This window comes from Henckelia pumila, chromosome 1 (genome assembly GCF_033568475.1).
Source record: "Henckelia pumila isolate YLH828 chromosome 1, ASM3356847v2, whole genome shotgun sequence".
Classification (NCBI taxonomy): Eukaryota; Viridiplantae; Streptophyta; class Magnoliopsida; order Lamiales; family Gesneriaceae; genus Henckelia; species Henckelia pumila.
The window spans coordinates 102069012-102084646 of NC_133120.1; the positions used below are offsets into that span (position 1 = coordinate 102069012).

The 15635-nt window shown below is 39.3% G+C and overlaps 1 protein-coding gene across 1 annotated transcript; it reads left to right on the forward strand.

Moving 5' to 3' along the window:
- Positions 1-12705: 12705 nt before the first annotated feature.
- On the forward strand, positions 12706-15635 carry LOC140874824 (peroxisome biogenesis protein 19-2-like). Its single transcript, XM_073278249.1, has 5 exons — positions 12706-12840; positions 12939-12987; positions 13132-13435; positions 14576-14892; positions 15270-15635. The coding sequence occupies exons 1-5, from the start codon at positions 12801-12803 to the stop codon at positions 15313-15315; spliced, it is 756 nt and encodes a 251-aa protein (XP_073134350.1). The 5' UTR covers positions 12706-12800; the 3' UTR covers positions 15316-15635.

The following is a 15635-nucleotide window of genomic DNA, read 5'->3' on the forward strand; positions in this document are numbered from 1 at the left end:
TCGCGATGTTTGTCAAATAATGGTCCTGGCAAGGGCTTAGTAAGTGGATCAGCGATATTATCTGCAGAGGCCACTCTCTCGACAGTAATGTCTCCTCTTTTCACGATCTCCCGGATGATGTGGTATTTCCTCAGTATGTGTTTGGATCTTTGATGAGACCTTGGTTCCTTTGCCTGAGCAACGGCACCAGTGTTTTCGCAGTACACCGGGACTGGACCAACAGATTCTGGAATCACACCCAACTATTGGATGAATTTCCTCATCCAAACCGCCTCTTTACCAGCAGCTGATGCTGCAATGTATTCTGCCTCAGTGGTGGAATCCGCTGTGGTGTCCTGCTTGGAACTCTTCCAAGAGACAGCACCGCCATTGAGCATGAACACAAATCCAGAGGTTGACTTCGAGTCATCCACGTCACTTTGGAAGCTAGAGTCGGTATAGCCTTCCAATTTCAGTTCTCTTCCTCCATAAACCATGAATACATTCTTAGTTCTTCTCAAGTACTTAAGAATATCCTTCACGGCTTTCCAATGCATTTGACCGGGATTGGCTTGATATCTGCTCGTGACACTCAGAGCAAATGCCACATCCGGTCTGGTGGATATCATCTCATACATGATACTCCCTATGGCTGACGCATATGGTATGTGTGTCATTTTTTCTATCTCTTCGTCAGTCTTGGGACACATAGACTTGGATAGAGAGACTCCATGACACATAGGTAGATGTCCTCTCTTGGACTCATCCATTGAAAACCTTTTCAATATAGTGTCGATGTAGGTTGCTTGAGTGAGTCCTATCATTCTCTTAGATCTATCTCTATAGATCTGTATCCCTAGAATATAGGATGCCTCACCCAAATCCTTCATCGAGAATCTACCTGATAACCATATCTTTGTTGACTGCAACATCCCTACGTCATTCCCAATGAGTAGGATGTCATCAACATAAAGTACTAAGAATGTTACCGCATCCTTAACTACTTTTTTGTACACGCATGGTTCCTCCGGGTTCTTGATGAAACCAAAATCCTTTATTGTTTCATCAAATTTCTGGTTCCAACTTCTTGATGCTTGTTTTAGACCATAAATTGATCTCTGAAGCTTGCATACCTTATGCTCGCTTCCCATGGATGTGTATCCCTCAGGCTGCATCATATAGATCTCTTCCTTAATGTTTTCATTAAGAAAAGCAGTCTTTACATCCATTTGTCATATCTCATAGTCATACCATGCTGCTATGACAATAAGGATTCTTATGGACTTGAACATTGCGACTGGTGAAAAGGTTTCATCATAGTCAACTCCTTGTCTTTGAGTATAACCTTTTGCCACCAATCGTGCCTTGTAGGTCAGTACCTTTCCATCAGGCCCAAGTTTTCTCTTATAGATCCATTTACACCCTATTGGAACAATTCCATCGGGAGGATCTACTAAAGTCCAAACTTGATTTGTATGCATCGAATCTATTTCCGACTGCATAGCTTCAAGCCATAAATTCGAATCTGCATCAGAAATTGCTTCCTTGAAGTTTCTTGGATCACATCCAATGTCGGGTTCACTTTGATCCCCTTCAAGAAGAAAACCATATCTAATAGGAGGTCTAGAAGTCCTTTCGGATCTTCTAGCAATAGGCGTGTCTTGTGATGATTCTTGAGGTGTAGGATCGTTATTTTGTATCTCGGGTTCTTCTCGAATTTCTTCGAGTTCCATCATCTTGTATTTCTTATCCAATAAGAAATCCTTCTCCAAGAAGGTGGCATTCCTTGAAACAAACACTTTTGTTTCATTAGGATGATAGAAATAATATCCGATTGAATTCTTCGGATACCCCACAAAATAACATAAGATGGATCGACTATCCAACTTATCTCCCACTGTCTGCTTCACGTAAGCAGGACATCCCCAAATCCTTAAGTACGAATACTTAGGAGCTTTGTCATTCCATAACTCGTATGGTGTTTTATCTACTGCTTTAGTGTGGACGTTGTTTAACAACAATACCGCCGTTTCAAGCGCGTAGCCCCAAAACGAAGGTGGAAGCTCAGTGAAGCTCATCATGGATCTAACCATGTCTAACAAAGTTCGATTGCGACGCTCCGAAACACCATTCAGCTGAGGTGTCATAGGAGGAGTCCACTGAGAGAGAATCCCATTCTCTTTTAGATAGTCCAAAAACTCGGTACTTAAGTATTCTCCACCTCGATCCGATCGAAGTGCTTTAATACTTTTCCCTTGCATGTTTTCTACTTCAGCCTTGAATTCTTTGAACCTTTCAAATGCTTCAGACTTATATTTTATTAAATATAAATACTCATACCTTGAATAATCATCAGTAAAGGTAATGAAGTAGGTGTTGCCACATTTAGTACCAATCCTAAATGGACCGCAAACATCTGTATGGATCAAATCCAACAGATTTTGACTTCGCTCAGGTTTCCCTTTGAAAGGAGATTTAGTCATTTTTCCCTTTAGGCAGGACTCACAAGTAGGTAGAGAGTTAATTTCAGACATATCAAACATGCCCTCTCCCACTAGTTTGTTCATCCTCCTTGAGAAAATATGACCTAACCTTGCATGTCAAAGGTGCAACGACCCACTGTATCAAGACGGGTCTTTTCAGCGTGCTTATGTCCTCACTCACACGCACCCTGAGAAACATCCCAGGGGGTCACCCATCCTATAATTTCCCCAAGTCAAGCACGCTTAACTTTGGAGTTCTTATGTGATGAGCTTCCGAAAAGAAGATGCACCTTCTTGATATGAGCAGTACATATGAAATCTTTTAAGCGCTTCTCAACTATGTAGTCCCATACCTACACAGTCTCAGAATCCCCTCTCATTCTGGCACGGGATCGGTTCATTCATGTCTCCCTCCGCCTAGAAGCCTACCGAAGCCGCTCATTGTCCGTGCAACCTCTTGGCACCGGCGATCACTCCCTGCCTCCTCAGCCCCGGGCGTCACATGCCCACCAGCTTCCGCTTGGTTCGTCCCCGAACCATACCGTACTAAGAGAGGTCGGCTCTGATACCATTTGCAACGACCCACTGTATCAAGACGGGTCTTTTCAGCGTGCTTATGTCCTCACTCACACGCACCCTGAGAAACATCCCAGGGGGTCACCCATCCTATAATTTTCCCAAGTCAAGCACGCTTAACTTTGGAGTTCTTATGTGATGAGCTTCCGAAAAGAAGATGCACCTTCTTGATATGAGCAGTACATATGAAATCTTTTAAGCGCTTCTCAACTATGTAGTCCCATACCTACACAGTCTCAGAATCCCCTCTCATTCTGGCACGGGATCGGTTCATTCATGTCTCCCTCCGCCTAGAAGCCTACCGAAGCCGCTCATTGTCCGTGCAACCTCTTGGCACCGGCGATCACTCCCTGCCTCCTCAGCCCCGGGCGTCACAAAAGGTTTGCCTGGTTTTGACTATCGTTTTTTTTCTTTTATTTGTTGTTACCGGTTTATCAACATAATTAATTGGAACGTCTTTTAATTTTAAGTTATATAGATCATTTTTAAATTGTCCACTTCAAATCAAACATTCATTCTTGTAAATATTGCAAATCCCATTCACGAAAGTACAAGAAAACCCATCTTTATCAAGCATAGAAATAGAAATAATGTTTTAATGAAATCTTTGGCACAAATAAAAATATCTTTCTCATAATAAAACTTAAAATTGGTTTGCAAAATTAAACAAATATTTCCCATAACTATGGATTTAACTCTGGAACCATTCCCGAGCCTTAACTGGGTCTCACCCATCCTTAGCCTATTACTTCTTGTCATCATTTGCAACTCATTGCAAATGTGAGATCTACATCTGGTATCCAATACCCAAGAAGTAGTATTAAGAAAAACATTTATTTCAATGTAAAACATACCCTTTGCAGTTCGCAACTGCTCGAGGTATTTCTTGCAGTTACGTTTCCAATGACCGGGTTTCTTGCAGTGATGTCAAACTTGTTTAGACTTGTCCAATTTTGCATGTATCATTTGGCCTTGAGATCATGGTCCAACCATTTCTCTAGTTCGGCCAACCTTTCGGCAGTTACATCAGCCGGGGCTGTTTTCGGAGAAGCCTTTTCTAACACTTAGAAAATCTTTTCCGAACTTAGGACAATCTTAACTTATGGAATCATTTCGTATTGTTTGCGCCAGTAAGTTTGTTTTGTTCGAGAATTGAAACATGTGGATTACGAAGATTCATCATAATGATATACTGAGATGAAACAGACAATTATCGATGATTGTTTAATTAATTTACTAAGACATAAAATATGGAGAGTTTCATTTTATGAATTACACTCCCACTATTTTAACGATTTCACCACCCTTTAGTGAAAACGGGAAACTTTTTCCTTAGTGAGAACATGGAGTCCAATTGACAAATCATAGTCCCGAATAATATCAGCCAACCATAATTTTCAAAAGGTAGAGCCCAATTACTTCCAAAGTAACCCCCATGTATTTACCTCATGTCCAATAAGGGCCCAATAATATGACGCCGTTTATTGTGACATGTCAAGATGACCCATCAATATTAAGTTGTGATGGACGGTCGCCATGTGGATCCCCCAATAATATGAGCCGATCCCATGGGAGTTCCACCCAACTTACAACATTTGTCGATCCAATGTACAACTTTTCGACGAACGGGCCCCCCCCAATAATATGAGCCGGACCATATCCGCGGGTAGCATCTCATACATTGATCGTTGATGGAAGGTAGGAACATTTAAACAATATTTAAATTTCCTTTATTTATCTTGATATCAATTTTAAATCATATTTAAAATGAGGGATTTTAATTTTGAAAATTTGTCTCATCATTTAAAATTTGTATGCTTGCGGGATTCATACAATTTAGTCTAAACATGCATACAACGATAATATCATATATTATATTTTAGGATGATCGATTCCATTACTAATCGACCCGTGGTTGCCAATCACGAGTCTAAGTCCAATCCTAGGTGATATGCAAGTATGCAATGCAATCCTATTACATTGTGCTTCCAATTTACATTTCTTCAGTCTTTATTGTCTGCTGGGCCCATCTTCGTCTTCAGATCTTCATCTCCCACTAAGTATAATGTATTTACAATAAATAACTATGACAAGTAGGGGATACATTTTAAGGGGTGGGAACGGGCCATAAACCAGACCCATTTTTATTACATATGACAATTCATATTGGGCCATAAACCAGGCCCATTAATAAATCCAACAACAATAAAAACAAATGTAAATTCCCTAACATATACCTACAAAATTGGTCATGGTAATCGATCATCCTTATCCAATAATATTTAATTCAAAATTAATTTATTGGATAACATGCAATGACAATTAAATTAAAAAGGATAAAATCATATTCCATATATAAAATCTTATTTTACATACAAAATCATATTTTACCTTTTTATCAAATAAAATCATATTTTACATATAAAATCCAATTTTATACATAAAATCATATTTTACTCAATATTTCCATAAGATCATATCTTATCATCAATTGTACCAAAAATAATTAATTTCATAAAATATGATTTAACAGATAAAATCTATAAAAATTCCAAAAATTCAAATTTATCCAAAAATCAATTTTAAAATTTTCGGACTCGAACAATTCGATCCGACGCCTCGTGAACCAATCAAAAACAATTTTCGATCGAACCAAAAATAGAATTTTAACATATTAAAATTTTAATTAAAATAAAAATTAATTTTCCCGGGCCGCCCGGGACGATCCCGGGCAGCCCGTCGCTGCCCCTTGGGCAGCGACGATCGCTGCCCTGGGCAGCGATGGACTCGCTGCCCTTGGGCAGCGACGTTCGCTGCCCCGGGTTTGCCCATTAATTTTAAATTTTTAAAATCCTTTTGTTTCAAAAAACCAAGGCTTAAAAATTTTGTACAATCGATTAATTTAATCGCTTGATCTGAGCAACCTGGCTCTGTTACCACTGTTGGAACACGGTGTTCAGATCAATCAGAATTGATACCCGGTGCAGCGGAAGTTTTAAAATTTTATATGGAACGATTCCATATCATGGGTATCAAAACTTTACGATTAAATTGTGCGTGTAAAAATTAAATAACAATTAAATTTTTACCTTGAATCTCGAAACGAGATTATGGACACCAACAGATAACTCTGCTCTTGTTGTATATCCCAGGAACTGATGGACGAACAATTCTTCAATCAGGTCCACGAACAGAATTCGAGTCCCTCTGATAGATTGCACTAGAAAATCTATCAGAAGTTTCTACGAAGAGAATTAACGAATTTGATCCGTTAAACCAGACTACAAATTCGAAATTCACAGACTGGATTTCAGAGAGAAAAAACACAGAGAGGGGGGCGGCCACTCTAGGTCTCAAAACCCTATTGTTCGAAAATTATGAGACTTGTGTCTAATTTCTGCACTGCAATAACTTATTTATAATGTGGGCTGCTAACAGCTTAGGGCCCATTAGTCATAAGTTAAAGTCTGACAAGCAAAGGCTGCATATTCAGAAATTAATATAAAATTCATCGTGACTCAGATTGATAAACCAATTTCACCAATGTGCACAGAAACCATTTCTGCATCTTTTAAAGTCAAGATAAATTTTCTGAATCCGAATTCAGTGATTTCCAAAAATGCTCATCCTAATGTTATTTTAGGAAATCTTACTCTTCTACTCTGATATAAGAAGTCCCACTTCTTTATTCACTAAATTTAACTCTTTAAATTTAATTATCTCAACGGGGATTAAAAAACCATTACTTGTGTGATCAATGGTTCAGGGATACAGCTAGCCGTGGACTTACAATTCCTTGTGACTCGGAACAACAATTTCCGACTTGCCCATCGAATCATGGTAAGAGCGCCTAGCAACATCGCCCCATGATTCCCTAGGTATCACTGATAGTGCCTGCAAGAACCAATAGATTTTGGTTAGCGTACAGTACGGTCCCTTCATCCAAATATCCCGATCGAATCAACAACCATTGGTAAATCGAGAGTTGTTCAAGATTCGATAACTATGCAATGCATCTTGAAGATCAAATAGTGACATCGCATGTGCTACTAAGAAACCATTTCTTAAAAACACATCATGTACTCTGGCCAGAGATTCGTCACACTAATATCTCCTCAGATTGCATAGGATATCCACACTCGCAAGTATGTGGTGAATCCTTGACAACAAAGCATCGACTCCTATATGTGTCGTAACTGTACCCAATCCCGACACCTGATGACCCCAATAGAGTCGGTAAACGAGTCAAAGTACAGTACTAGCATATAGAGTCTCAATGATGTTTCAAGTAGTAAGGACTAATGGTGTACAACCAAAACCGCGGACTTTATCCACTCGATAAGTGATAACCACTTGGAAAGTCCGGATAGGGTAGTTCGATCATTCATCGTATGAATATCCATTTGCATGCTTTGAACATCTCTATGTTCCATACCAATGAAACGTGGTACTCGGCATCGCAAATGCTAGTCTCAATCTTGAGCGATCATTATCCTTATTAACGGACGGCACAATCGACTAGGAACTGTTTAGAATATACAGTGACTATAAGATGTGTTTCATGATAGCCATCCCCATGTGTCACCACATCTTACATACACTATAGTATATTCAAGGTCTTCATCTAAACATCTTATAGTATGTCACAACATAATAATATGATAAAAGATAAAGTAAATGCCATTATAAAAGTGTAAATTATATTAAACAAAAGATTGTTTATACATAGAGTCATAAAAGCCCTTAGCCATAAGTTGGCTCACCGGGCACCCACTCTTTCATCCTCGTATTCGAGTCTAAGTCTTAAAGCAACATTCCATCCAGTATCTTGGATAATTCCTATCACAAGGAAATTCTAACCACAACTCTGATGATAACCCCTAGTCATCGCTGGTAGAAATCCGTCCACCTACTAGATCCACACGTCTAGCAGTAACCCAAAGGTTAATACCTATCTACTCAAGGTACACACTCGTCAAGAAAATCCCTCCATGACTGGTTCTCATAGCAGAACACTCAAACTATATCTCTGGCACACCAGACGATATCGAACCATCGATGTCAAACCTGATATCTAATCCAAGTTCATACCCTGTCGTGACTGCTACCAAATCCCTAAACTGAGTAGTCTTCCCACCGCCATCTCCTGAAGCACAAGGCTCCCAGGTATCTTCTGAAGTACAAGGACTCCCAGAGTAACACTGGCATAGAGTCGCGTCCCATCACGTCTAGTCATGGTCATAGTCCACAACTCTTGGCATATACTGGACCTGATATCCTGATAAAAACCCATCATTACAAGCCTCAACCTAACAAAGGTCAGACAGCCTACTGTTCTTAAGAAACAACCTAGAACAAAGCCCAAATGTTCTAAACTGAACAATATCCCTAATGCTTATAGATGAGTCCACTCATCGCTGGCACTAACTTAGTCCACCGACTAACTAGGTCAATCCTAGGAAAACGCCTAGACTAACCACAAGTCACACTGTCACAGTCGGCCCACTCAATCCCATGAGCTACAGCAGTCGAACACTAATCAACTAAAACAATGCCAATCCTAGCAAAATCACTTGCAATCATTCACAAATTGCTGGATAAATAAAACATGTATCATTGCTTTCATTTATGTACAATTTCTCAATTACAATCTCATGTAATATATACAGTATTCAAAATACAGTGAAATGTACAATCGAACTTGAAATGATACAACCTTAGTATGATGATTCTTTACAACTGAAATACTGTTTACAACTACAACGATACAGTATTTAAATCATCGTACTAGTCTTCGTTTCTTGAGCATGAAGCTTCTAATCGACACACGCATCGATACAAGCATACTCCCGATCAAGTCTCTCTACATGTCCTCCTACGAAGAACTCCGGAGAAATGGCTCGTGATAGCTAACCAACTATGCTCTGCATCAGTGCATGTCAGTCGACCCCTTCTGCTCACGATCTACCATCAGCGTTCTTCTTGTATTCATATCATGCTTTTGAACATGAAGTTTCTCGTGTGCCTACCGAAAGCATCGATATCAGCATACCGGCAAAACCATGTACTGCATGAGGTTAAAGACCTTACGCTCGAAACCTGTCATGCCTTAGGCACTCGAGGCATTCCCTGGTAAAGGTATATCTGACAATATCTCCAACTACTAGTGGAGAATCTTCAGAGTAGTGTCATCTTGGTACGGACGATACAGATGCAAGCATCAAGTAAGTCCCCACCAATCCTCTGCCACTGCCTCTGGCATCCGGCACTCGATCCAAAACTAGGATCCACCTGAGTAAAAATCTTGAAAACTCGGACACGATCCATCACTCCTGTCCGCACTTGCTGAAATCCCATAAGCCAAATCTTTAGAAAACCTTCCGATGATGATAGTCTCTGGCAAACTAATTGCCGTATCATTACTTCTTCCAAGGTCTCATCCATCCTATAAGGATAACCCAAAGTCTCATTACTATATCCCAAGTCTCTTGCATGCATATGCTCTGATACCAATAAATGTAGCGACCCTACTCGGATCTACTACCTAATCAGAGTTAAGAGCATAATTACACATGCATTAAAATAAATCGCTGCGAAAGACTTAAATAAAAGCAGACCAGCAGAATACAACCGGTTAAATCAATTCGATTTATACAACCAAATCGAATAAATAGCCTAAAGGCAAAACCTACAGTTAATCCTGCTGTCTTCATTGGTCATTGGATACTCCAAGCTCCGAGTGCTCAATTCTGCACCTATACCTGCCCCATCGAATGGGGTGTCCAAATACATAGAAAAGACTGAACGTGAGCTTTAATCTCAATACGAAAGCACTGGGTAAAACATACAAATATGATGCATGCAAATGATAGGGTATCCATATCTGGGATAACTGTATATAACTGCTCAGTAATGGCGCCTAGGACATGAGTGGTACAACCCGGGGAGCAAACCCTGTCGACACTGCTCATTCCTATAGGACGTGGACTGTGTCCCCAGATGCTAATTACCCATGACCCGTCAGTCACTGGGCACTAGACATCACTCGTCCAGACAGGGCTGAGCGGCCCTATATGGCTCATCTCACAAGATGGACAGGCACAATATGATATGCACATGCTGCATAATAATATGACACACAAATGCAACATATAAGCATGCAAAACCCGCTGGCTATCTCAGTCTGTACTTACGTACCTTACTACAGGAAGTTCCTAGCAGTCCCGCTCTAGGTTCCAAGCCTATATCAGCTCTATAATGCAAGTATCCATGCATCAATACTTAAGCTCTAAAAGCCTTAACTAAGCTATTGCATACTCCTAAATAATTTAAGAAGACCATAGCTATACCTGCGTTCGTCGTCAGCCCGATGATGACAATTGCCTCAAAACTAGGCCACAGCTCCGCTACGACGCCTGGATTGCTATGCCACTTCCGGATTCCCAATAGGATGCCTAGAACTCCTTAGATCTGAGTTAGAAGGCTTAGGAATCAGAGAGAAGAGAGGGAAAGGTGCACTTGAAAATGAAATCTCGACCACCTATTCATAGGCAACGTTCGGAGCCTCCGAACCCGGTTCGGAACGTCCGAACATGATCGGAACCTCCGAACCCATCTTCGGAGCGTTCGATCGCCCAATATTACGTCAGTCATGACGTCACCTTGCTGACGTAAGCGATGACGTGTGCCCTGGTCCCGATCGGAACGTCCGATCTCATCGACGGAGCTTTCGATCCACTTCGGAGCCTCCGTTCCTGAGTTCGGATCCTTCGATCCAGTTCGGAGCCTTCTGACTTAGTTCGGAGCTTCCGAACCCTCCGGATCCTTGAGACCTTTTCGGCTATTTTCGAGTGTCCTGAATCCATTTCTGGACTCCGTTAACCCATTTGGAATTTCCTTAATCATGTTTTACTTGATCTAAATATGATTACATGATTAATTACTCATTAATCGCTAATTCTGGATACGGGTTACTACACTATGCCCCACCCAATGGTGAGTTGTGGCGGGTTATGATCGGTTCGTCGCAACTCATCAAAGTACATGTAAGATCATTGGATTGACCCTTCTCCGCTACCTAAAATAAGTGGGTTGGTGTTTTTTCAATCCGTCTAAAAGATGGGCTGACTTGCTCCGGCCCGTCCAATGGTAAGTTGTGGCGGTCGTGGGCCAGTCAATCCCACTAGCCCATTTTGACATTTCTACACAACACATGTGCATTATTGCCCGTTATTATATAATAGTTGTAAATCACATAATAAAGGTTTTGGTGAGTCTTCCTAAAAAAAAAAAAAAGTTTTGGTCAGTCAAATCACATCAAAATTTTTAGTCAGTTTATTCCAAAATTTAAATCATATCTTATTTAAGTGAGATTTCAAAATACTAAATTATCCATATTTCTTAAATCTAGGCTAGATTATCAGGCTCATTTTATCTCTCATTTAATCATTCATAAATTATTCTTAAATATCAAAGATCTCTCGATGTAGTGGACCTCAACTCTCAAGACCAATATGAGCAAATGTTCAATGACCATATGTTCAAATCTCGTGTGAGAGGATCTTTAGTAACTCGTATCCCGTTTAAGTTAATAAAATGTAAACAAGACTAAAAGTTACTATCTAAACAAATCAAAGGCTTAATTGAGATTAAAATATGAATTCCAAGCTTCGGATCCACCGAAGGGTTCGGAAGATGTGAAGTGCAATTTGGAAGCATCGAAAAGTTCGGAAGATCCGAAGTGTAGTTTGGAAGCACCGAACTAGGCCTCGTCAAGATCGGATGCAAGGAGAGTTTGGAAGCATAGTTCATGTTCAGTTGCAGAAGAAAAGTTTGAATGTCCGAACTGTGATCGGAACGTCCGGTCTAGAGTAGAACACGCAGGCAAGTGAATTGTTGTTCGGCTTCAGGATGCGTGGCAGATTGGAAAGTCCAAAGCTTCGACCGGAGCTTCTGAAGCCAGCTGTCCACGAGATGTCCAGGCATTGGAGACTCATCATTGCATGCTTGGAACGTCTGAAGAGGAGTTTTGATCGTCCGAACTCATATGTTCGAAAACGTGTCACACATTCAAATTTTCCGAATGTCCGAGTTTGCTTATAAATAAGGCTCCGAGGATGTATTTCAAAATCATAAGTTCAAGTTTTCATTCTAAAATTAAGTTTATAGTGTGATTTAGCCATACTAGTGAGGCAGAACAACTGCATGATGCTTTTGAGATAGAAGTAGTGTTGTGCCAAGAATTCAGGGCCTTCGACATCAAAGTGCTAGCAATGAACATATGTATGGTTTGATGAATTTATTAGAAAATAGAAGTATCTATTAACTTAGTTATGATTTTTATATCATAATTAATGATATATTAATTACTTGACTGTAAGCTTGGACCATAAAGCCTAATTGTACTCGACCTATTATATGGAGGTACATATTGACTTATTTATTTATATAAATAATAAATAAATTATTACAGTCATCATATTTAAATTTTACACACTTTTGAGCATTTTTTACTGATTTATTCATATATTTTTTTAAAGGCATACCTGACTGATTTATCACCGTTGGTATTTTTGTCAACTAGTATTGAAAGACATTTAGTGCCCTGTGTCTAGTGTACGTATATAAATTTTACTAAAATGGCCTCGTAGCCGACTCTAGTTTACGAGCCCCTTTTATTCCGCACGAAGATCGGTTAGCCCTCTCAAATTTCAGATAAAAAAAAAAAAAAAAAAAAGGGGTATTGGGATTCTGGGAAGGATTATGGCTGGCCATCCCGAGGATTTAGACCAGCTTCTTGATAGTAAGAAGAACTCGCCCATGTTATGTGTGCGATTTTTTGTTTCATATGTATTTACTCTATCCAAACAACACAAGTGACGTTTTTCACACGTTTTGCAGGCGCTTTGGATGATTTCCAGAACCTTAATCTCGCCTCTTATGCTCAAAGGTATGTTTTTTTCGATTCTTTTAGATATGAGGGATGAAGGGTGCGTTTTCGTTTTTGTGAATTTGTATTTGTTGTTTTAAATGTATAGAATAGATTTCGTGGGTATATATATTTTATTAAAATACGTGGAGTTGTGATTTATAGTAGTGGCAACCTTGGAGAAAACAAGAAAGATAGTTCATCTTCATTGTCTGGTGCCAATGTTCAAGGATTGGGATTGGGTTTGCCGGATTTGAAAATGAAGAAAAAGGGTAAGCAAAAAGTGCCATCAAAGCAAGAATCACATGTTACTGAGGCGCTTGATAAGCTGAGAGAGCAAACAAGGGAGGCTGTCAAAGGATTGGAGTCGGTGACTGGTGCAAAACAACAAATGGGTGCAGGTAATTTGGGAGGTGATGCAATGCTAGAGGATTGGGTTAAGCAATTCGAGGAACTTGCTGGTTCTCAGGTTGGTGTTCTTTATTAAGTATTCTGGAGCAAGGTTCTTGGTTTTTCACTTGTTTTGTTTTAACCTGATGGTTTTGGTACACATTACTTGTTATAAAATTTATTCTTCTCTATATGGTTCTTGAATTTAGCATGGTCCTTGAAGGTCTCCTGATGTGTCTGAGAATAGTTTACTCTTTAAGGTAGTTTCCTTTGTGAAATTTCTTGGTTACTAGTTCTCTAGGGATAATTATTGGCCTTTTGCTTTCCATGAAAGTGGGAGCACCAAAGATGCAAATTTCGTTATTTCCTCATAAAATTGGTCTAGGTAGTCAAACTCTTGTTTTTTGAAACTTTTATTCAAGCATTATCATCTTTCTTAGTATTGCTACAAGCAAATTGAGTTTCCCGCGGCCTTTCACTAGTGTAGTTGAAAATGCATGACCAATTCACAGACTCCCTCCGCTGTTTTGCTTAGTATTATGATAATTAGAGAAAGTTAGGATCATTTTGTGATCAAATAGGGACAGCATGCCGGAATCATGAGTTAAAGCCAAACCTTTGTTTTGCGATTTTTTCAATTCCATCACAGGTATTATAACATTGAATGGTGAAAGTCAAATGAAGAACATATGTTTCCCATGAAGATTTCAAACAACTTACTAGCCTAAATTGCTGTATCATAAATTTGTTTCTTGGTTAACCATTGAATCATAATTTTTTTTGTCCGTGCTTGGCAAATATGACCTATCCATTTTTAGTGTTGCTAGTTGACAAGGGACAAAGTTTCGTCTTGTAAGAATTAGAAATAAATTAATGCTTTTTACACATCAACACCTGCAATTTAGTTACTTTGTTTTTTTAATGTAATAATGTGAAACTAAGCAAGAACACTTTATATAACATGCAGTTTAGCAATTTGACATCCTCCGTGACATCCCAATGTCCTGTTTTTGCTCCATTATCTAATTCTTCAGGCACATGATCTGGTGGTAGATGGTTGGTATTGGTATGTTGTGCATTGTATTTGAATACAATGCATCTTTATTCTGTATAATGCTCTAACCAAAGTGGCATATCATATATGTGATACAATGCATCTTTATTCTGTATAATGCTCTAACCAAAGTGGCATATCATATATTTGGGCTCACAATTGCAGGACATGGAGTCAATCGTGGAGACCATGATGCAACAACTTCTATCAAAGGAAATTCTTCACGAACCTATGAAAGAAATTGGAGAACGTTATCCAATATGGTTGGAAGAGAATAAAGCTAAACTAACTGATGAGGAGTATGCACGCTATTCGCACCAATATGAACTTATAAAAGATCTAAACCAAGTTTATGCATCTGATCCCAACAACTTCAACAAGATTGTGGAGCTGATGCAGAAAATGCAAGAATGTGGCCAACCGCCTAATGACATAGTGCAAGAGCTTGCTCCAGATTTTGATTTATCAAATCTTGGACAATTGTAAGTTCATCCGACCTTGTTAGTGTAGTTTTAATACTTACTCTGACTCCCAGCAAGCCAGTGTATGTTTCTCATGGAAGGCATGCTGTGACAATGAGAGCGGTTTAGTCTTTTGGGATTTTCTGAAGTCATTAGAATTCATGCACATGCATCGCTGTGATTATCATGGCCACAGACTGTAGTTTCAGTGTGAAAATGTGGTATGTTGGAACTCTGATAAAATAGTGTGAGTTAAAGTTAGTTGTCAATTTAGCTTCTGACTGTATTGATCTTTTGATCAACAAAATAATCTCATGATTCACTACCATCTGTTGGTTTCTTTTTTGTTTTTGCATGGGGGTTATAGCTGATGAAAGATTTTCCACGCTCTTGCGCAGGTCTCCCGAGATGTTCGAGTCTCAACAGAATTGTTGTATTATGTGAGGTACTTCATGTTGAAAGAAGCATGCCTTTCTTGTTGTGCTATCATTGTCATTGTGGAGAGAGAATGCCAAGAGACGAAGTAGATGGTTGGTGCAGAGTTATAATTTTCTGTAACTTGGTTTGATCAAAACATGGAATGCTACTTTATCGATCCCTTTTAATTGGCAATCAATGCAAAAGCTCTGGTTCATGAATTTGTTAGAGTATGGTGAAATTGTTTCAGTTTTTCATTATTTGGTAAAAGAAATTGGGGCAGTCTTGTGTTGGTTAAAAAGAAGGTGAATTTTGAGATTGGTATATTTAAATACATTTTCATTTCA